The sequence below is a fragment of the Erythrolamprus reginae genome, chromosome 1 (assembly GCF_031021105.1).
Source record: "Erythrolamprus reginae isolate rEryReg1 chromosome 1, rEryReg1.hap1, whole genome shotgun sequence".
In the NCBI taxonomy this organism is placed as follows: domain Eukaryota; kingdom Metazoa; phylum Chordata; class Lepidosauria; order Squamata; family Dipsadidae; genus Erythrolamprus; species Erythrolamprus reginae.
In genome coordinates, this window is record NC_091950.1 from 295,894,373 (window position 1) to 295,918,873 (window position 24,501).

Consider the following 24,501-nt stretch of genomic DNA (forward strand, 5'->3'; position numbering starts at 1 on the left):
GCGGCTCCAATGGGGAAGTGTCACACTAACGGTCGTAGATAGATAACTAACAGAACCCACCCCACTCCTCTGTTCATCCTACTCCCCATCTTTTAGTTACAGCTGATCATTTTATTTTTATAATATTTTATTTTTATTAAATACACAAGCATAGTCTTATCTTTTTAACCTTGTAAGCTGCCCAGAGTCACTTCATAGTGCAATGACTGGCAAATAAATTTAATGAATAAATAAATATATTTACAGTGTTTGTAGCATCCTGGGGCCATATGATCCGCATTTGCAACTTCTCAAGCTGGCTTTAGACAAGCAATCTCAACAAGAAAAATCAAATTCATTTAATGACCCTGTGCTTCACTTAGCAACTTCAATAGTTCACTTAACTGTTGCCAAAAAAGGTCACAAGCTTGGGCAACTATCTCACTTAGAAACAGAAATTCTGTTATTAATTGCCGTCTTAGGTCAAGGACTACCTTTAATAAAAGCGAACAATACTTTTATTTTTCTTTAAAACATTAACAAATCAAGTTTGTCTATAACAACAAAAACAATGTGTTTCACCAAGACTAAAGCTTTCCATTTTGTGCCATGCATCTGCTACATTCTTGATCCATTTGCTGAACAGGTAAACTCCATATTCTATAATGACTATATAAATGCTTAAATATTACACACTGGCAAAATTAAATTATCAGGTGATGTCCCTCCTGGTACATTGCTACTTGAGAGTCTTATATAGATTTTCTCTCTGGAAATCTGTACACCTATCCCCCCACCTCCATATATGCATACATTGTCTAATGTTTAATAAATGGGCTAGAGAAAGCCAATGGCATGGGGAAATGAAAACATCAATCAGTTTGTCTCTGCACCCATATCACAGAAATCTTTCCCCAGTCATTAACATTTCTAATTAAAAACACAACTGTGAAGTTAGTAAACAAACTGCAAGAGATGAGAATGAAAAAGCCAACAGGGTTTGTAAGAGAATGAAAAAAATGAAGGGATAGCTATTGTGCTGAATAACTGTTACTTATACTTCTTTATTACCTAATGTTACCTTATGTTCTTTCTGCACCAACTTAGAAATTTATTTATTTTATTTATTTATTGGATTTGTATGCCGCCCCTCTCCATGGACTCAGGGCGGCTAACAACAGTGATTAAAAACAGCATGTAACAATCCAATACTAAAACAGCTAAAAAAACCTTATTATAAAACCAAACATACATACAAACATACCATGCATAAATTGTAGAGGCCTAGGGGGAAAGAATATCTCAGTCCCCCCATGCCTGACGGCAGAGGTGGGTTTTAAGGAGCTTACGAAAGGCAAGGAGGGGGGGCAATTCTAATCTCTGGGGGGAGTTGGTTCCAGAGGTCCGGGGCCGCCACAGAGAAGGCTCTTCCCCTGGGTCCTGCCAAACGACATTGTTTAGTTGACGGGACTTGGAGAAGGCCCACTCTGTGGGACCTAACTGGTCGCTGGGATTCGTGCGGCAGAAGGCGGTCCCGGAGATAATCTGGTCCGGTGCCATGAAGGGCTTTATAGGTCATAACCAACACTTTGAATTGTGACCGGAAACTGATCGGCAACCAATGCAGACTGCGTAGTGTTGGTGTGACATGGGCATATTTAGGGAAGCCCATGATTGCTCTTGCAGCTGCATTCTGCACGATCTGGAGTTTCTGAACACTTTTCAAAGGTAGCCCCATGTAGAGAGCATTACAGTAGTCGAGCCTCGAGGTGATGAGGGCATGAGTGACTGTGAGCAGTGACTCCCGATCCAGATAGGGCCACAACTGGTGCACCAGGCGAATCTGGGCAAAGCCCCCCTCGCCACAGCTGAAAGATGTTTCTCTAATGTGAGCTGTGGATCGAGGAGGACGCCCAAGTTGCGGACTCTCTCTGAGGGGGTTAGTGATTCCCCCCCCCCAGGGGAATGGATGGACAGATGGAATGGTCCTTGGGAGGCAAGACCCACAGCCACTCCGTCTTATCAGATCAAATAGCCCAAGGAGCTGCTGATATAGTTCTACAGAGGAATTATTGAGTCTGTCATCTGCACCTCTATATGTTGGGCTCTGCAACCCAACAAGACAGACACAGACTTCAGAGGATAATCAGAACTGGGGAAAAAACATTTGCTACCAACTGCCTTCCATTGAGAAGCTGTACATTGCACGGGTTAAAAAGAGGGCTGTGAAAATATTTACAGACACCTCACATCCTGGACACAAACTGTTTCAACTCCTTACCTCAAAACGACGCTATGGAGCATTGCACACCAGAACAACTAGACACAAGAACAGTTTTTCCCAAACACCATCACTCTGCTAAACAAATACTTCCCTCAACGCTGTCAAACTTTTACTCTGCACTACTGTTAATCTTCTCATCTTTCCCATCACCTATTTCCTCCCACTAATGACTGTATGACTGTAACTTTGTTGCTTGTATCCTTACAATTTATATTGACTGGTTCCTAATATGATTTGATTGCTTATTTGTACCCGGACTATGATTAAGTGTTGTACCGAAACATTTAAATACGTTAAAGGGTTAAATAAGGTCCAGGAGGGAAGTGTTTTTAATAGGAAAGTGAACACAAGAACAAGGGAACACAATCTGAAGTTAGTTGGGGGAAAGATCAAAGGCAACATGAGAAAATATTATTTTACTGAAAGAGTAGTAGATCCTTGGAACAAACTTCCAGCAGACGTGGTTGGTAAATCCACAGTAACTGAATTTAAACATGCCTGGGATAAACATATATCCATTGTAAGATAAAATACAGGAAATAGTATAAGGCAGACTAGATGGACCATGAGGTCTTTTTCTGCCGTCAGTCTTCTATGTTTCTATGTTTCTATTCTTGACTAACATATTTTATGTACCACTGAAAGCATATGCACCAAGACAAATTTCTTGTGTGTCCAATCATACTTGGCCAATTAAAAATTATATTCTATTCTATAGGGTGGCTGCTCCATTTAAGTTCCATTCAGGTTGAGGGATCAAAATATCCCATCATAATTCAGTCAATTAAAAAAAAATCTGTCGATGAAACAAGTTGGCCAAATCTAGATGAACAAGCTGGTCAAAACAGGTTCCAAAAATTTGAACTATATCATATCAAAAACCTTTGCCACATCCAATAAAACAACTCCTTTCATTTTTTTATGAATGTATAATTAAAATATCAATTAGTAATTAATATTAGCCAAAAATTCTCTGACTTTATAGAACTAGATGACCTGGTATGTGTAGTTGAAAGTAACAATATCAGAAGTCTACATGATACTTTTGCAGCGAAATTTAACAGAGAAATCAAATGACAATGTAAACTTTAAAATCAGTTAAATACATAAGACTCTTTTAATTGGAAAAACAAACCCTTACTCAAAATAATAAAACAATAGTAATTCAAGGAAGCTTTTTTCATTTCTTCTAAACATAACAGTATTTTATATCAGATCGGAATTAGCATAAATATATGGCTAAATAGTCATTGACCTTATGCAGAAGGATAATATCAGAAAAATGAATACAGAACATACAGTATACTCACTTAAAATAGGTGAATATGGTATATGAAATTAATATTTAAGTCAATATAACCACAGTTATAGATGAGACAGATATAAATACAAATGTATAAAGAAAAATCCCTATATTTTCTTTCTTTCTCTAAGATATGGATATATTATGATAGGGAGGTTTAACTTTCCTGATTTTTTAGCTTTGTAATTCATTTTCATTTTTCCATGGAATAGTGATTAATTTTTTTTTAATTGTCTGATTTTTTAAAAAGAAATATAATTGGTTAAATATCCAAAAATCACAAAATGATACAGATCTAAAATTCATAGGTAGTTTTAATAATAATTAATTAATAATAATTTATTAGATTTGTATGCCGCCCCTCTCCGAGGACTCGGGGTGGCTCACAACAACATAAACAGTGTATAAATCCAATTTTAAAATGCAATTTAAAATCCTTATAATAAAATAAAATAATCACACAACCAATCAAACCATACATCAGCCTTGACAATTGGTGTGTGTGTTAATTTCCCCATGCCTGGCAACAAAGATGAGTTTTTAATAACTTACGAAAGGCGAGGAGGATGGGGGTAGTCCTAATCTTTGGGGGAGTTGGTTCCAGAGGGTCGGGGTCGCCACAGAGAAGGCTCTTTCCTGGGTCCCACCAGATGACATTGTTTAGTCAATGGGACCCGGAGAAGGCCAACTCTGTGGGACCTAATCGGCCGCTGGGATTTTAGTAATGAAAATGTCGTGTTCTTATTTGGAAAAGCACATTTTCTGAATATTTTTCTACAATCAAGTAAAAACAAAATATATTCACCTGCCAGTGACAAACTGCAACAGGAGCACCCTTTCTTCTTGAGTCAATTCTTCTACAATGTCCCAAAACCACTAGATAAAAAATAAATCGATTTGTTTTTGTTCAGTTTTCTTTAGCTAAAATTTAGCAGCTAGATGCAACTTAAACTTTAATAAGTTTCAAATTATAAACACAAATCTTCAAAACAGAACTTAATACCTAGTCTGTCAATGTAACTCAATGGTGTTTATCCTATTCTTGAGGATACTACTTTTTTACATGATGACATAATTAATTCTGTTACAAGTGTATTGCTACATAATTATATAACCTTTATATATTATAATTATATAGTGATCTTAATATCATTAAGACAACATTCTCCAGGGGCATGAATGCAGCTTGGAGTGTTCCTAATCTTCTTCCATTATCATTGGAATACCAGCACTCTCAATATTTAGGAACTCTTAATCAGTTCAATTGCAATTTTTTTCTGGGCAAATAGAACTGGCAATTTCTTACTATAAGGCATGACAGTTTGAATATAGTTTGAAAATGTCATGTAATCATATATAGCATCTAAGGTACGTATTCCATATTATTGTAAAGCAGCACAGTTTTTAATGCAATTCAGACCAAATTTGTTGTACTGCATATGACTTTTTAAATCATGAATGACTTACAAAACAAAAAGTGTGGATGGCTCTCTCTACTATAATGCTAAAATATTATGGGGTGGGGCATTTTTATTCTTAATAATCGATTTTAATTTCCAATATTACACTAAGAGGGTAGTGATGTGGATATATGCACACATATGCAGTCTTTTTCATGTTTTTATTTTTTCACTGTGCTAATATGGGTTTCTTTCTCTATTTTACTTCTCTAAAACATTTAATTCTCTAAAACAGTTTTGAAATCTGTCCTGCAAATTCTCATTAATAAGCAGATACAAATGTAACTACATTATGACAATTGATAAATTCAAACCAGTCTCACCATGCCTCATTTCCAAAGAATTTAAACAGCCTGGAAAGACTGGTAAAATATTAAAAACAGGGGGGGAAACAACTGGTTGCAGTACATAGCAATGGAATCTAGACTTATATACCGCTTCACAGTACTTTACAGCCCTCTCTAAACAGTTTACAGAGTCAGCATATTGCCCCCCAAAATCTGGGTCATCAATTTACCGATGGAAGGCTGAGTCAACCTTGAGCCGATCAGAATTGAAGACCTGGAGCGAACAGAGTTGGCATGCAATACTGCAATTTAATCACTGCACCATCATAGTTCTAGCAAAGCATCCTATGTATATATACGGTTATATATTTATATATACATATATCTACCTGAACAACTGGGTCATCTCTTTCATAGCCACTTGTATATTCTGTATTTTTAATCCAGTCATTCACATCAATTTCTGGCATGCCTGAAAGCAACAATTCCTTTTAAAAAAGGGAGAAATCAAATTTTCATTATGAATATGACAGGTTAAACTGGTCACATTTTTAAAATTATAGCGTTGATTTGGTTTCCTGAAGAATATTCATTTTTGAAAAGATGTTGTTTTCTATATTATGACACAGTATAACAGGATTTCCAAATCAGCATAGGATCATTCAACAAACCGAGAACCACAATACCAGCATGTTCCTGGTTCCTTGACATTTAGATTACAAAATAAGATTAAGGCGCATAAAATATTCTACCCACTTTCAACACAATAAAATGGAACTATTGTTCAAATTAATAGGTTCAGTGTTCCAAAGTTGCTACATTCCGTACCACTAACTATAAAAATCATAGGGTGCTCAATCACACAATATAATTTTACTTACCAATTCATATTCATCAAACAGTTGTACCAAAGAAGGAGGGATGAACATATGGAAGCCTTGCAGAAAAGCATTTATCTGTGGCTGAATGGCTCTCGTCATTCGAAGCTCAGTAACAAGTTGGACATATTCAGCCTGAAAATTGTGCAAGTATTTTTAAAAATTACTATATTTAATCTAATTAAGTCAAATTTTATCTTTGTCCTGGTTCCATTTACCTCCATATTGGGTGCCCTCCTTTTCAACTGCCTTCTGTACTCATACTTTTATATTAAACAGTTCTGTTAAAGGTTCAGTGTCTAAGAAAAAAATTATTAGATAATATTCTTATGATAAAGTTTGAAAGCCATTGTGTAAGGACTTCTAACGGCCCTGAACAATGCAGGGCTATTTGCAATCCTCAATTCTATTGCAGATTATTCCTTGACTGAAAGAAGCATTTCATTCATTTTTAGGAATGAATAGATATAGAAAATTATTTTCTAATGTGCTGTGAGTCTTTAAAACATAAAAGTTATAAGGAGAGATTTTCCTTGGGCACACTTTGTTCACACATCAATTTTACTTGTCAAAAGAAAAGTAAATGTCACATTCTTATTTATTTTTTGCATTATAAAGCTGTAACACTTTTAACATTCATCCACATATATTTATTTTAAAATTCACATAAAATATTTATATAAAATGAAATGAAATTAACGCTTCTCTCCAGCGTGGCTCCTTGTAGAAAAGTAAACTTATTCATCAATTACACAATCATGTTTCTACAATCAGAATGATCACACTATATGATTTGATTGATGTACAGAATAAGGTGAGGAAATCATAGCTCCCCAAATTTGTACCAAGGACCCAAAGGTTTGCCAGGATCACACTGGTAAAATTTGGAAAAGTAGTGATTTTATGTTGTACAATTTCTTCATCTTTTTGAAAATAAGCATTGAAATATATAAGTTAAATTCACCTTAATGCATATTCAGATAAAAAGAAAAAATTCCTCAAAAACAAAGTAAATATCTCATTTTAATGTTATAACACTATTGCCTGCGGCAAAGAATAGGGGTTTATTTTAAAGGAAGAAGTTTCTACCCTACCCCCAAAAAACGTGTATTTGAAAAGCAGAGAAGGACGAAGTTCAACCAGACTGAACTATATACTGCCTCAATAATTTGAGGAATGCCTAGATCACGGGTCCCCAAACTTGGCAACTTTAAGACTTGTGGACTTAAAGAAACTCCCAGAATTCTCTAGCCAGTTGAAGTCCACAAATCTTAAAGTTGCCAAGTTTGAAGACATCTAGTCTAGATTGAAAACTGTAACAGTAGTTAAGTTCTGCAATTCAAACTAAGGAAAAGAAATCCTCAGATAATTTTATATTAAGTTACAAATATAATAAAGTTGATTAAAAAGAAAATAAACTTAATTAATTAATAAAATAAATTATCTTGTGAATCATGTTTACTTTGATGCCAAACCTTTTCTGATGCATGCCTTAAAATCATTATGGATCAAGAGAGGTGATTAAGTGCCTCCCAGATATATTTAGGTTTCTGGTCCTGACATCTCTAGTGATTTTTTGTGGGCAAGAGATTGTAAGAACTATAATTCAGCACCTGTGAATGTTATAAACGATCTATTCTGGTATTAATTATACTCATCTCTTAAAAACCAAGGCCTTTATGGCCCTAGAGCCTAACCTCCTGCTCAGTGTAGGAATCTAAATTAAAGCATCCCAGACAGATGGCTGTCTAGCAATAAAATAAAGCCAAAATAGCATTTGGCTTTTTTTTTTGCAGCCATATCATATTGTGGAGTCATATTCAGTTTGTAATCAAATGCTATTCCAAAATCTCTTCCACAAATACCATTAGCAAGCCAAATGTAACACATTAACTGCTAATTGATTTTGCTTTCTGTCAAGCTGAGGAATTGATGTGATGATCCTCTTTTCTGCTCTACTTTCCCAAGGTCTTTTAGATGTCCCATCACATTTTTTTGTATTAATAAATTTCATTCATTGAATTGAACGGGCGTTGAAACCTACCTGATACACCTCTTCTCATCTGAAAGGAGTCAGCATTCTGGATGGGTTGTCCTCATCCAATCAGGGGAAGGATTGAGTCTGTCTGTTTAATTTTTTAAAAAATTTACCCCGCCTTCCCCAGATTTGATGAATCCGCAGACGAGACTTGATGTAGCAACAATACTCCGGGTAAACAACCTGGTGGACTTCCATCCACAAAAATAAAAAAGCTAGCTGGAAACCAAATTAAGGGAGGGTATTGAATGTTGGCTCCTCTCCCATGAGAAGAGGTGTATCAGGTAGGCCCCAACGCATATTCTCCATCCTGAGGAGGAGCCAGCATTCAGGGTGGGACATATCAAAGCCTGGGGCCCCAAATGGGTGGCAATTGTCAAAGAAATTCACTACTGACTGCTCTCCACCACTTGCTGCAGCACCCTCCTGCCAAAAGCTGTGTCCACTGATGTTTAGGTGTCAATCTTATAATGCTTAATGAAGGAATTGGGTGAAGACCAGGTGGCTGCCCAGCACATCTCATCCAAAGAGACCTGAGTAGCCCAGGTGGCTGATGTAGGGGCATTGCGAGTGTAATGGGCCCCATGCCTGATGGCCTTGGAAACACTGCCATCTCATATGCCTTGGCGACGGTGCCTCTGATCCAATGCCCAATAGTGGAAGACAAAACCTTGGACCCTAAGGAATGAGGATAAAAGGCTTCCGACTTCCTGAAGGAGAGGGTCCTGTCAATAACACTAGGGAATTGTTGACCACTCACCATAGGTTTTTAAGGATGGCCGATGGGAAATTCGGGGTGGAGTTTCAATGTTTTGTAATGGAGTCCGTTGATGTCTCACCCATGTTACGCTAGTGAGTGTATTATCAGTGGTGTTGAAAAGTTTCACATCGTCAGCAAAAAGAACACAGTTGCTTTCAATATGGTCACAGAGATCACTGCTGTAGAGAATGAAGAGAGTAGGACCTAGTACACTTCCCTGGGGAACGCCGCTCATGACAGGGGGGGGGTGGAGATGGCGCCACCAATTTTGACAATTTTTTGCCTGTTTGACAGGAATGCAGTAATCCAGTTGTGGAGGAGTCCTGAGATGCCATAGGATTTGAGTTTTAGGAGTAGTTTGTCGTGGACCACTGAGTCGAAGGCTTATCTTTTAACTCACTGAGAAGCTGCCAAGATGACCTCACATGCATGAATTTGGCTTGTATAAATGCTGCTTTCTATATAAAGAGATTGATTTAAAATATCAGCGTGTGGATTCCTCCTTTGTTTTCAATTTGCGTAGGCTCGGGATAGAATAGCTTCTAGCGGGGGTGGGGGGCTAAATCGAAGGAAAATGGAAACAAAGCCCTCCTTTGCCATTCCACAAGGCTGCAAAGTCCGGTGAAGTTTGAGGACAAAATGAAGTGAGAGAGCCACCTAATGGCTGCTATCAGGAAAAATTTGTTAGAAGCAGTTGAGAAGCCCATTAAGAAAAGAAATTTAAATAAATGGGAGACTAATTGATTGATTTGCTGGTCTTGGGGATAGGAGCTCATTGCCAAATGTCCTTCCAGGCGAAGGACAAATCAAATCTGGGAAACGAAGAGCGGATCCTACCAAGTTTTTTTTAAAAAAAAAAGACAAACAGACTCGGTCCTTCACCTGATTGAATGAGGACAACCCATCCTGAATGCTGGCTCTTCCTCAGGAAGGATAACAAAATAAAATGGAGGCCGAACCCTTTTCTTTCTTGTCCTTTAGACATGGTTGAGGTCAAAAACAGGTTTTTTTATCTGTCTAATACAATACTCAAACTGACCCTCCTTGCCCTCAGAGGAAAATCTGTTCTGTTGGGCTCTCTGGTAGAATCCTCCCAAAAATTCACAGGTACAAATTTCAGACACACACATGTTTGAAAATTCAAAACAATGTTCTTTATAATGAAAATTCACTTAAACCAAGCCCTCTTTTGGTATAGCAAAGAGCACTCGTCTCCAAACAAACTGGTAATTTGTACAAGTCCCTTATCAGTTCTGTGATACTTAGCTTGCAGCTGTGAGGCAATTCACAGTCCTTCTTTCACAAAGTGAAACACACTTTGCTCTGGTTTAGTTTCAAAGCGGGGGAAAATCAGCACACAAAAAGTCAAAGTCAGTAAAGCAGTCAAACACAACGATCAGATAATCCTCCACAATGGCCAAACCCACAGGCTGATATATATAGCAGCCTCACTAATTACCTCAGCCCCACCCAACCACAGGTGGCCTCATTTTCTTTGATAATAATCTCTCAGTTGTTGTTGCCTATGTATCGCTCTCCGCATGCGTGGCTGTATCATTAACTCTTGTTCTGAATCCAAGGAGGAGCTAGATAATTGATCTCCTTCTGAGCTGTCTGCCCCAGTCTCCTCTTCCGTCACTCATGTCTTCTTGGTCAGAGGAGCCTTCATCAGCAGATTCCACCAGGGGCAAAACAGGCCTGCAGCATGTGGATGTCTCCCCCACATCCACAGTCCTTGGGGCAGGAGCAGGGCCAGAGCTAACCACAACAAAAATCCCTGCTATGATATCTAGACCAAAAACTAGAAGCGGTACATTGTCCGGTACATTGAAAGAACAAAACAGAATGGACCTAAAACTATCCATTTCATCACTGGGCTTGCTCAGCTCTGCTGCACTCCTTAAAAGCATACTTTGTCTAAGAATAGAAACAGAAACAACTCCAATTACATGGACAAGGATTTGCCTAGTTTCCCCAAACTGACCACCAAATCAGATTGTTAGGATTTCCCACCTTGTAGTCCCCAATTTCTATAAAACTCTTTGCTTTCACATTGTTTTGGTCCCTTTTTCTTGCAACTCAAGCACTCAACAATCATAGCAATAAACATGGTTTCTGTTTCTTGGTCTTGCACTCTTGTACTTCTAAATTCTCCACGAGAAATTGTATTTCAATCCACTTCTGTAATCTATCAAGAACATTCTGCTTTTTATTTCTGTCTTCTAGGATGCTTGTCATTCCTCACAATGTTGTACTATTAGTTGTTGTGGTTCCGTCTGAGGCCCCTCCGGGAACGGCTGACCTTCTGTCGGTTTCCAGCTCAGAGGGAGAGGCTGAGGAACAGGAGGTGCAGACAGACGAGGAGGAGGAATCCCAGGCTGAAGAAGAGGGAGGACAGCCAGAGTCCCACCAGGGGGAGCTCTCCCCAGCAAGCAGCCTGGATTCCTTAGAGGAAAGTGCACAAGCCATAATTGATCTGCGACAACGAAGAGCTACTCAGAGACGGAATCAATTGGCTAAATACTTTCAGCATTAAAGTGGCAACAGCTGGGTTTGGGTGTGGTGCTCTTGGGAAAGGCTAAAAGGCAGACCCACCCTTCCTGGCTTGTGGAGTTTTATCTTTGAGAGTCGTGGGACCTGACTGTGAACTTTGGCGTCTTGGAATCCTGGTTTGTGCCTTTGACTATTGAAACCTTGGGGGGGGGGGTGCCAGCAAGAAGCTTGCTGTATTGTCTGGACATCAGGACCCTGCTGTACCGTATTATATCCTGTCTGTTGGGAAGAACAGGTTTTCCTCTGTGCTTATTTTTTCCAGTTATAAAATACTTTTGGCTTTTACCAGAGTGTCTGGCTGTTTTTTCCAGTTGGTGTTGAGGTCTGGGGGAACCCAGACAGAACAATTAGTAATACAGTGATCCCCCGGGTATCGCGACCCCGATCATTGCGAAACGGCTATATCGCGAGTTTTCAACCCGGAAGTAACACCATCTGCACACATGCGTAGATGGTGGAGTTTGCGTTCCGGCAGATCAGCTGCTGGGCGGCCGAAGGAACGTTCCCTGGGTCTTCCCGCCGGCATGGGGGGCTTCCTAGCACCCCCCAAACCCGGGTTGGGGGCTGGGGGGGTGCTAGGAAGCTCCCCATGATGGCGGAGACCTGTTAAAACACTCGCGCGGCTTCCAAACTGAGTCCTGAAGCCAAGCGCAGAAGTTCGCCTTTGGCGCTTGGCTTCAGGACTCAGTTTGGAAGCCGCGCGAGTGTTTTAAAAGGTCTCCGCCAACAATGGGATCTTCCTAGCACCCCCCAAACCCGGGTTGGGGGCTCGGGGGGGTGCTAGGAAGCTCCCCATGATGGCGGAGACCTGTTAAAACACTCGCGCGGCTTCCAAACCGAGTCCTGAAGCCAAGCGCAGAAGTTCGCCTTTGGCGCTTGGCTTCAGGACTCGGTTTGGAAGCCGCGCGAGTGTTTTAACAGGTCTCCGCCATCATGGGGAGCTTCCTAGCACCCCCCCCGAGCCCCCAACCCGGGTTTGGGGGGTGCTAGGAAGATCCCATTGTTGGCGGAGACCTTTTAAAACACTCGCGCGGCTTCCAAAACGAGTCCTGAAGCCAAGCGCCAAAGGCGAACTTCTGCGCTTGGCTTCAGGACTCGGTTTGGAAGCCGCGCGAGTGTTTTAACAGGTCTCCGCCAACAATGGGAGCTTCCTAGCACCCCCCCCGAGCCCCTAACCCGGGTTTGGGGGGTGCTAGGAAGCTCCCATTGTTGGCGGAGACCTGTTAAAACACTCGCGCGGCTTCCAAACCGAGTCCTGAAGCCAAGCGCAGAAGTTCGCCTTTGGCGCTTGGCTTCAGGACTCAGTTTGGAAGCCGCGCGAGTGTTTTAAAAGGTCTCCGCCAACAATGGGAGCTTCCTAGCACCCCCCAAACCCGGGTTGGGGGCTCGGGGGGTGCTAGGAAGCTCCCCATGATGGCGGAGACCTGTTAAAACACTCGCGCGGCTTCCAAACCGAGTCCTGAAGCCAAGCGCAGAAGTTCGCCTTTGGCGCTTGGCTTCAGGACTCAGTTTGGAAGCCGCGCGAGTGTTTTAAAAGGTCTCCGCCAACAATGGGAGCTTCCTAGCACCCCCCCCCGAGCCCCCAACCCGGGTTTGGGGGGTGCTAGGAAGATCCCATTGTTGGCGGAGACCTTTTAAAACACTCGCGCGGCTTCCAAAACGAGTCCTGAAGCCAAGCGCCAAAGGCGAACTTCTGCGCTTGGCTTCAGGACTCGGTTTGGAAGCCGCGCGAGTGTTTTAACAGGTCTCCGCCAACAATGGGAGCTTCCTAGCACCCCCCCCCGAGCCCCCAACCCGGGTTTGGGGGGTGCTAGGAAGCTCCCATTGTTGGCGGAGACCTGTTAAAACACTCGCGCGGCTTCCAAACCGAGTCCTGAAGCCAAGCGCAGAAGTTCGCCTTTGGCGCTTGGCTTCAGGACTCAGTTTGGAAGCCGCGCGAGTGTTTTAAAAGGTCTCCGCCAACAATGGGAGCTTCCTAGCACCCCCCCAAACCCGGGTTGGGGGCTCGGGGGGGTGCTAGGAAGCTCCCCATGATGGCGGAGACCTGTTAAAACACTCGCGCGGCTTCCAAACCGAGTCCTGAAGCCAAGCGCAGAAGTTCGCCTTTGGCGCTTGGCTTCAGGACTCAGTTTGGAAGCCGCGCGAGTGTTTTAAAAGGTCTCCGCCAACAATGGGAGCTTCCTAGCACCCCCCAAACCCGGGTTGGGGGCTCGGGGGGGGTGCTAGGAAGCTCCCATTGTTGGCGGAGACCTGTTAAAACACTCGCGTGGCTTCCAAACCGAGTCCTGAAGCCAAGCGCAGAAGTTCGCCTTTGGCGCTTGGCTTCAGGACTCAGTTTGGAAGCCGCGCGAGTGTTTTAAAAGGTCTCCGCCAACAATGGGAGCTTCCTAGCACCCCCCAAACCCGGGTTGGGGGCTCGGGGGGGTGCTAGGAAGCTCCCCATGATGGCGGAGACCTGTTAAAACACTCGCGCGGCTTCCAAACCGAGTCCTGAAGCCAAGCGCAGATGTTCGCCTTTGGCGCTTGGCTTTAGGGCTCAGTTTGTAAGCCGCGCGGGTGTTTTAAAACCCCAATCTTCGGCTCCTCGCTGCTGCGGCGGAAGTAAAAACACCATCTGCGCATGCGCAGATGGTGTTTTTACTTCCGCAGCGCTACTTCGCGAAAACCCGATCATTGCGAGGGGTCCTGGAACGGAACCCTCGCAATGATCGGGGGATCACTGTATACCCTCCACTTCTTCATTCAAATAATCGAACGTTGGCTAGTACAGGGTCTAGTATTGAAACTGAGAAACTCCATTTAATTCTTCACAATGGGAACAACTGATAAAGCATTTACAATACATTGTCAAGCTTAATGGTCATGCCATCCAGCCCACACTTCACTGGCTTGTTAGTCAGAACATTGTGGGGTATTATTTCAAATGCAATGCTGAAACAAAGATAAATAGATTCAATATTTAAAGATATTGAAATCAGTTGTGCAAACTAGGTCATTGGAAGAGGCTCAAAAATATTTTCTTTAACTTATTAGTAATCAAATATTGCAATCTATATATCTCATTTTTCCACTGAACAAAGTTACTTTTGCTGTTCTCAACATGAAAATAAACATTTAGTAAGTGTTAAATATATTAAAAAGCAAGAGGGAATAGATCATCACATCAGATATATGTACAATTAGCACAGGTGCCCCCCAAGGCTGTGTACTCTCACCACTTCTCTTCTCTCTATACACTAATGACTGCATCTCATACGATCCATCTGTTAAACTACTGAAGTTTGCAGATGATACAACAGTGATCGGACTCATTCGAGACAATGATGAATCCGCATACAGACGGGAAGTTGAACAACTATCCTTGTGGTGTGACCAGAACAATCTAGAACTGAACACACTCAAAACCGTAGAAATGGTGGTAGACTTTAAGAGAAACCCTTCCACCCTTCCACCTCTCACAATACTAGACAACACAGTATCAACAGTAGAGACCTTCAAATTTCTAGGTTCTATCATATCTCAAGACCTAAAATGGTCACCTAACATCAAAAACATCATCAAAAAAGCACAACAAAGAATGTTCTTTCTGCGCCAGCTCAGGAAGCTCAAACTGCCCAAGGAGCTGCTGATTCAGTTCTATAGAGGAATCATTGAGTCTGTCATCTGCACCTCTATAACTGTCTGGTTTGGTGCTGCAACCCAACAGGACCGACACAGACTTCAGAGGATAATCAGAATTGCAGAAAAAACAATTGCTGCCAATCTGCCTTCCATTGAGGACCTGTATACTGCACAAGTCAAAAAGAGGGCGGGTAAAATATTTACTGACCCCTCACATCCTGGACACAAATTGTTTCAACTCCTACCCTCAAAACGTCGCTACAGAGCACTGCACACCAAGACAACTAGACACAAGAACATTTTTTTCCCGAACGCCATTACTCTACTAAACAAATAATTCCCTCAACACTGTCAGACTTTCTACTAAATCTGCAGTTCTATTCTACTAGTTTTTCTCATCATTCCTATCACCCATTTCCTCCCATGTTGACTGTATGACTATAACTTGTTGCGTATATCCTAAGATTTTTATTAATATTGCTTCTTCATTGCTTATTTGACCCCTATGACAATCATTAAGTGTTGTACCACATGATTCTTGACAAATGTATATTTTATTTTATGTACGTTGAGAGCATATGCACCAAGACAAATTCCTTGTGTGTCCAATCACACTTGGCCAATAAAATTCTATTCTATTCTATTCTATTCTATTCTATCTAGAGTGATTCTTTTTCTGTATTAATCCCTATTTTCAATATGGTCTTATCACATACCTTTCTTATAAACTGTGTATGTGAATGCAGATATATTTATCTAGACCATCTGGGTGTTCCATACTTTCTTCATAAAGGTGTCTGAGCCATAAGGCAATAAGATCATTGTGATCCAAGTCAAGCACTTAATACAATTCACAGTTTGGAGCTGCCAATCCACCTACCTGTTTTTGAACACTGAATAATGTCAAAATTAATGCTTGATTTTACACCATATGTGATTTGTTACTTGTTTATGTCAATCATTTAATCATTTGTTCTCAATATTTATTGCAATTGTTCAGAACAGAAAGTTAAGTCTTAATAGAATTTTAACAGCTGCTATCAATAGCGCCTAACCAAAACAACTTCAATTGCCTCCACTCTTAAAATCTACCATTATATTTGTTCAATTAGCTACTTAATTGCTTCAGCTATACAAAGGAATCTTCTCCAACTGACAGTATACATCTGAAATTAGATAAGGTTCAATCAAGGGGGATCAGACTTCACCTTCTTGTGACCACATAGGGATTCTGGACTGATTCTAGACTAAGTCCCCATTTGACTCCTCCCTCTGGGTCAGTCAGTTTCTCTCCTATATTATTCTAAATAGGTAAATAATTATTTTTATAACAGTTTCATCATAAATATTTCATCTTTTTTGCAGTGAAGGACAATATTTATGCAATTTAAGTATAAATATTGTCTTTTTCCCTTTGTTTTTAAGTCAGCATTTGAGTTTCATAGTTGTTGATCTGAAAACATGAAGTATGTGTGTTTGTGTGTTTGCCACCTATCCTACCACCACACATATTCTACCACCAATATTTCTTAAGATGCTAATTTAATTCCTACAATTTAGCTTTCTTGTCTTATTTTCACTGCCAATCATTCTCAAACCAACAGAGACAAGGAAGAATAGAAAGGATAACTTTTGTCCTCAGTGTACTACATTCTTTGATTTAAAGAAAAAAAAACTATTCAGAGTTCTCAGACTTCTTACTCTTTTTACATACTGTGTATACATGTAAAAAAATAGAGCCATGGTTCATCTTTTTTAAAACTGAAAGCATGAAAGAACATCCCAAATTATCAGAATTGTTCTCTGAATCAAGAAAAAATATAGTTACATTCTGATTTGAAAATTCATATTGGTAACGTCAGATATATCTGATTTTCTTATGTATCTCTCTGGAACAAATCCAGCCTGATCAGAGTATATCACCATTTAAAAAACCATTTATGCTCTTTGTAAGTACAGTGAACCCTCGATCATCGCGAGGGTTCCGTTCCAGGACCCCAAGCGATGATCGATTTTTCGCGAAGTAGCGGTGCGGAAGTAAAAACACCATCTGCGCATGTGCAGATGGTGTTTTTACTTCCACCGCCGCAGCGCGTTGCTGGGGAGCGCGCGCGCGTTGCTGGGGCCGCTCCCCAGCTGGGGAGCGGATCTGGGGTTTCCCCAAGCGCGCACGAGTTGCTGGGGCCGCTTCCCAGCTGGGGAGCGGATCTGGGGTTTCCCCAAGCGCGCGCGCGTTGCCGGCTCCGCTTCCCAGCTGGGAAGCGAAGCTAGGCTGCCCCAAGCTCGCGCGCGCCGCCCGCCCACCCACGCTGTTGCCGGCTCCGCTTCCCAGCTGGGAAGTGGAGCTAGGCTGCCCCAAGCTCGCGCTCCAGCCCACCGCCGCTGGGGTCTTACCGGGGCAAGAGGGGGAAGACCCAGGGAAGCCTCTGCCCGGCGGGGAAACTCCACCATCTACGCATGCGTGGAAGGGCACGCATGCGCAGATGGTGGAGTTTACTTCCGGGTTGAAAACTAGCGAAATAGCCCTTTCGCGATCCTTGAGGACGCAAAACTCGAGGGTTCACTGTATTGCCATAAAAAGCTTATAATCTACATTCAATCACGAAATAAGGCCTCTGGATCGATAAATGATGTCATTCTAAAGAATCAAAAACATGTAAAGTTCTCTCTAACTCTCACTGCCTAATTGTTTAACCAATTCTTTTTGAAATATTTCATAATATATTGCAGAAATACCAATAGGTCCTAGAACATTATTCAGTTTCATTTTTATTGCTTTTTTCAGTTATTTGTTGTTTAAGAACTGCTTTTTGTTGATACGTAAACTTTGTAAACAATGCTTTGTTCAGATATTTTCAACCTTTATTTATTTATTTTTATTTTTTTATTTATTAGATTTGTATGCCGCCCCTCTCCACAGACTTTCCCAGATGATACTTTATAATCTAAAATAATAAATGTTCCATCATCTCCTTTGTTGTATAAACATGGTAGGCTTAATCCCAGATAATTCTGAAGTCGTCATATTATTATGTTCTCTAGAAACTTTTGCGAGTGATGTACAATTCACTAGATCCTTCCCCCACTTTTGATGATAGACACAACAACCCTTTCACTCCTACAGTCATTTGACACCTCACATATTCTCCCAAAACTATCAAAAAAATAACATAAAGACATTCTCTCATACCTTAAATGTAATTTATCTGTCCAAGTAGGCAGATATTTTCTGAACATGGCACCGGACCAGATTATCTCAGGGACCACCTTCTGCTGCACGAATCCCAGCGACCAGTTAGGTCCCACAGAGTGGGCCTTCTCCGGGTCCCATCAACTAAACAATGTCGTTTGGCGGGGCACAGGGGAAGAGCCTTCTCTGTGGCGGCCCTGGCCCTCTGGAACCAACTCCTCCCGGAGATTAGAATTGCCCCCACCACCCTCCTTGCCTTTCGTAAGCTCCTCTTCTTTCCCCCTAGGCCTTTACAATTTATGCATGCTATGTTTGTTTGTATGTATGTTTGATTTTACAATAAGGGTTTTTTAGTTGTTTTAGTATTGGATTTACATGCTGTTTTTTATTACTGTTGTTAGCCGCCCCGAGTCTACGGAGAGGGGCGGCATACAAATCCAATAAATAAATAAAATAAAATAAAATAAAACAACAGACTTCAAACTGCAGCCTTCAATGTGCTCTTCATCGTGCTCTTCAGAGTTGCCTCATAAACAGTCTCTCTTCTCAGAGGTGGTTAAACCAGGATTTTTCAAAAATCAACACCTACCAGTGGTAGGCTCCTTCCGGTACGGCTAATTGCATGCAGCTGTGCAGCTATGGTGCACGTGTGGAATCAAGCACAATTTTCCTTCCCACACCTGTGCAGGACACAAAATTTCGCACGGGGATGTACATTTTGATGAAGTTTTTTGCTTCCCTACATACTGGGAAGCAAAAAAACTCGAGACACGTGCGCATGTGCGTCCCCATGTGAGATTTTGCTACAGATGCAGGAAGCAAAATTGCACTAATACCACACTCTGTGCTCAATTAGCTATATCGGTAGGAGCCCACCATTGACACCTACATCTCCTGTGATACAAGCAGAGCAATTGTCCATGTCTAATGAAACATAGAAACATAGAAGTCTGACGGCAGAAAAAGACCTCCTGGTCCATCTAGTCTGCCCTTATACTATTTTCTGTATTTTATCTTAGGATGGATATATGTTTATCCCAGGCATGTTTAAATTCAGTTACTGTGGATTTATCTACCACATCTGCTGGAAGTTTGTTCCAAGGATCTACTACTCTTTCAGTAAAATAATATTTTCTCATGTTGCTTTTGATCTTTCCCCCAACTAACTTCAGATTGTGTCCCCTTGTTCTTGTGTTCAGTTTCCTATTAAAAACACTTCCCTCCTGGACCTTATTTAACCCTTTGACATATTTAAATGTTTCGATCATGTCCCCCCTTTCCCTTCTGTCCTCCAGACTATTCAGATTGAGTTCATTAAGTCTTTCCTGATACGTTTTATGCTTAAGACCTTCCACTATTCTTGTAGCCCGTCTTTGGACCCGTTCAACTTTGTCAATATCTTTTTGTATGTGAGGTCTCCAGAACTGAACACAGTATTCCAAATGTGGTCTCACCAGCACTCTATATAGCGGGATAATAATCTCCCTCTTCCTGCTTGTTATACCTATAGCTATGCAGCCAAGCATCCTACTTGCTTTCCCTACCGCCTCAGATTAATGAATATGTACTATCTGCAAAGCGGTTTTCTGCTACCAGTGAAAACGTACCAGTAGTAAGCAGGATAATGCAACATGGGGGAAAAAATCACTGTGCTTTTAAGTATTCTTTATGATGAAATCACTTGCTACACACATAAAATTGCAACACTGCTATTGTGTCATCAGAGAATAGAATAACCTATGTTAGAATATGTATAAAGCCAATGCCAAAACCTGTTTTTCAAGTTCTAAATGAAACACTAAAAACAGAAAAAATTAAAATAATTCAGAAGAAGGTATTAATATGTTCAAGATGGCCTTTTCAATACATTCAAAATATTCAACTGAGCTGTACTAAGGGAAGATAAGAGTCTTTGCTTCTGTAGTCTAAAAGTAAATCTCTTTAATTAACTTCTACAATTGTAATCGATCCTCCTTTTTTTTTGACAGATAGGATATGTAGGCAGTAGCACAAGAATAAATTTATTGCCACAAGTCATATTTAAATTTTATCCAAGGCTAAGAAAAGAATGTGAATTCAGAATTTAAAAATGCTGTTGCACCATTGGATAATGGATAATGTGTTTTGTGCAATAGCATAATAACGTTGATTTGGGAATGAGATAAGATAAGTTTAATTATTTTTCTCTGTTATTGGTATATAAAATATCCAGATCCTGTACCGGTAGTAACCCATTAGCCTGACAAATATTGGAAAATTAGAGATGAGCATCTTAAATGATAACACATTTAAAATTCTAATTTTAGAGAAAGTATTATGTGCCAATACATTTGATTAAATTACATTTCCAGGCAAAGGATTCAACATTTTTCCTCCACAGTTCTTCCATTGAAGGGATCATAACAAACTACTCTGCATGCTCCACATTCCATCCTGGAGAAGCCCACAGTTTTCTGCACTCTTCAAAAATACTGACAAAATGTTTTTTTTTCTGTTTCATTACATGGACATGCCACAAAATGGGAGGATTTAACCTGAGCATCAAATCTAATATTTTTGGGTCTCAAGTTAATTGATAAAAACCATGCTGCATGTATGGAATCATGGAATGACTTTTTACCCTTTCTTTTTCAAGATCTCATCAGCTTAATAAGTGGATAATCAACCCGATTATTTATGGGACCCTCTTCTGCCTCACATATCCCAGAGACTGGTTAGGTCGCACAGTGTCAGCCTCCTCTGGGCCCCGTCAGCCAAACAATGCTGACTGGCGGGTCTGCAGAGTACAGCCTTCTCTGTTGCGGCCCCAGCCCTCTGAAAGCAACTCCTCCCGGAGATCCGCCCCGCCCCGTTTTCCTTGCCTTTTGAAAGGCGTTAAAAACACATCTATGCCAGCGGGCCTGGGAACTGTGAGCAACAGCTTCACTCCAGCCATTAGTATGAAATGAAATTAACTATTGTTTTTATAGTGGGTATTATGTATTTTCTAATATTTTAATTGTATTTATTGTTACTGTGTTTATTTTCACCCTGAGTCCCTGAGAAGGGCGGCCTATAAATCTAATAAAATAAATAAATAAAATAAATAAAAATAAACTCTATCCAATAACAACTTTCTTCATCTCCCCTTCCTCTCAGCCCATTCACTTGTTCCCCCTCCTCTTCCTTATGGTCTGATTCTCATTCATTCTTTCTATATAATAAATCTTTGGTACTCAGTGTAGACTCATTCAACAGTCATATCTTCTTTGCCCCTCCTTGCTTTACACTACACACAACTTTAGGATGCAATTCAGGTGACTACTTTTGTTTTTTTCTGACATTCCCAAACTCGCACTTCCAAGTGAAGCTGACCTAAGCTCCTATGTACTCATGATGGCGAACTTATGGTACATGTGCCACAGGTGGCGCATAGAGCCATATTTAAGGGCACGCAAGGCGTTGCCCTATGTCAGCTCCAGCACGCGTGTGCGCACTGACCCACTGATTTTCAGCCTTCAAGAGGGCGGGGGGGATAGTTTTTGCCCTTCCCAGACTTTAAGAAAGCCTTCTGAGGCCTGGAGAGAACAGAACAGACCTACTGGAAGTCTGGAGACTTCAGTGAGGCCTACAAACATCTGCGGGGGAAGCAGTGTGAGGGTATAGTGCTTGCATGCGTGGGGAGAGAACATGATTTGATTTGATTTGATTTGATTTGATTTGATTTGATTTGATTTGATTTGATTTGATTTGATTTGATTTGATTTGATTTGATTTGATTTGATTTGATTTGATTTGATTTGATTTGATTTGATTTGATTTGATTTGATTTGATTTGATTTGATTTGATTTGATTGCCACCCCTCTCCGTAGACTCGGGGCGGCTAACAACAATGATAAAAACAACATGTAACAATCCAATACTAAAACAACTAAAAAACCCTTATTATAAAACCAAACACACACGCAAACATACCATGCATAAATTGTAAGGCCTAGGGGAAGGAATATCTCAGTTCCCCCATGCCTGACGGCAGGGGTGGGTTTTAAGGAGCTTACGAAAGGCGAGGAGGGTGGGGGCAATTCTAATCTATGGGGGGAGCTGGTTCCGGAGGACCCGGGCCGCCACAGAGAAGGCTCTTCCCCTGGGTCCTGCCAAACGACATTGTTTAGTTGACGGGTCTCAGAGAAGGCCCACTCTATGGGACCTAACTGCTCACTGGGATTCGTGCAGCAGAAGGCAGTGCCGGAAATAATCTGGTCCTGTGCCATGAAGGGCTTTATAGGTCATAACCAACACTTTGAATTGTGACCGGAAACCAATCGGCAACCAACACAGCCTGTGGAGTGTTGGTGTAACATGGGCATACTTGGGGAAGCCCATGATTGCTCTCGCAGCTGCATTCTGCACGATCTGAAGTTTCCGAAGACTTGCTGTATGGATGTGCGCACACCCTTTTGGCACCCAAGCAAAAAAGGGTTCACCATCACTGCTATATACTATTGATTTTTCTTCTTTCAGAAAACATTTATAGAAACATAGAAACATAGAAGTCTGACGGCAGAAAAAGACCTCATGGTCCATCTAGTCTGCCCTTATAGTATTTTCTGTATTTTATCTTAGGATGGATATATGTTTATCCCAGGCATGTTTAAATTCAGTTACTGTGGATTTATCTACCACGTCTGCTGGAAGTTTGTTCCAAGGATCTACTACTCTTTCAGTAAAATAATATTTTCTCATGTTGCTTTTGATCTTTCCCCCAACTAACTTCAGATTGTGTCCCATTGTTCTTGTGTTCACTTATCCCTTTCAAAACATCACATGTCTATTTACAACATTCTACCAACATTTGCCAACATCTTAAAAGTTCACTTTCCTCATTTTATTAAATATTTAGTAAAAAATCATCTACTTGCTCTAGTTTTTTGTTGGTAGGATTTGAGATTTTTCAACCAGGAAAAAAATTGCTACCATGAGGCCACAGCTACAATACTGAAGATGTAGCATCTGTCCCCATTTTGCAGGAGTAACTGCATTTTATAGCTGTGTATTGCAATGAAAATGTTTGAAAAATTATCTCTCTGACCACATAAATCACTTTTCTCTCAGAATCAAACTGGCACTGAAGATATTTCAAGGTTTCCTCAATAACTTAAACTAATAAAGAGAAGGAAAGTCAGGAGACATGAGATAAGGAAGAGGTGATTTTTCTTTTCGAATCTGTAGTTTAAAGAAAACATGCAGGAATAAAGACATGTCTACTCGTTTTTCAATGTAGAATTCCAGGGTGTTTGCATATTTTAGCAATTGCAAACAATTACTAGTACAGTGATACCTCGTCTTACAAACTTAATTGGTTCCGGGACGAGGTTCTTAAGGTGAACAGTTTGTAAGACGAAACAATGTTTCCCATAGGAATCAATGTAAAAGCGATTAATGCGTGCAAGCCCAAAATTCACCCCTTTTGCCAGCCAAAGTGCCCATTTTTGTGCTGCTGGGATTCCCCTGAGGCTCCCCTCCATGGGAAACCCCACCTCCGGACTTCCGTTGCCAGCGAAGAGCTTGTTTTGCGCTGCTGGGATTCACCTTCTGGGATTTTCCTGCAGCATCACAAAAAAATGGAAGTCTGGAGGTGGGGTTTCCCATGGAGGGTAGCCTCAGGGGAATCCCAGCAGCGCAAAAATGGGTGCTTCGCTGGCAACAGAAGTCTGGAGGCAGGGCATCCAGGCAGCGGCGGTGGGTTTGTAAGGTGAAAATAGTTTGTAAGAAGAGGCAAAAAAATCTTAAACCCCGGGTTTGTATCTCAAAAAGTTTGTATGACGAGGCATTTGTAAGACAAGATATCACTGTATATAAGGACAACTGTGAATCCTAGTTGTGGCTGATGTTTTCTTTTATAATTTCTCACAAACCTTCACATAAACAATCAGATGCAACTTCAGGGTGTACTTATTCTACGACATGCCTATTCCAACATATTTCTTCAAACACCTGAATCTATACTTCTGCATCACCTGCAGAATATGGAACTAGCTCCTATAAATCACTCTCGCTAATCAAGATCAACTTACAAAATAAACAAATAATAAATGTTTGTGACATTATGTAAGTGCTAAAAGTGAGGACACCAAGTGGTCACCAGCTAACATGGCAGTTGCTAATTCT

The 24,501-nt window shown here is 40.9% G+C and overlaps 1 protein-coding gene across 1 annotated transcript in view; it reads right to left on the reverse strand.

Moving 5' to 3' along the window:
- HACE1 (HECT domain and ankyrin repeat containing E3 ubiquitin protein ligase 1) overlaps positions 1-24,501 on the reverse strand; it is a 69,725-nt gene that overhangs the window by 5,575 nt on the left and 39,649 nt on the right. Inside the window, exons 20-22 of the mRNA XM_070733290.1 lie at positions 6,195-6,326; positions 5,703-5,801; positions 4,372-4,442 (exon numbers count right to left, since the gene is read on the reverse strand). Coding sequence (XP_070589391.1) covers positions 4,372-4,442; positions 5,703-5,801; positions 6,195-6,326 — 302 coding nt within the window. The remainder of the gene's footprint in view (positions 1-4,371; positions 4,443-5,702; positions 5,802-6,194; positions 6,327-24,501) is intronic.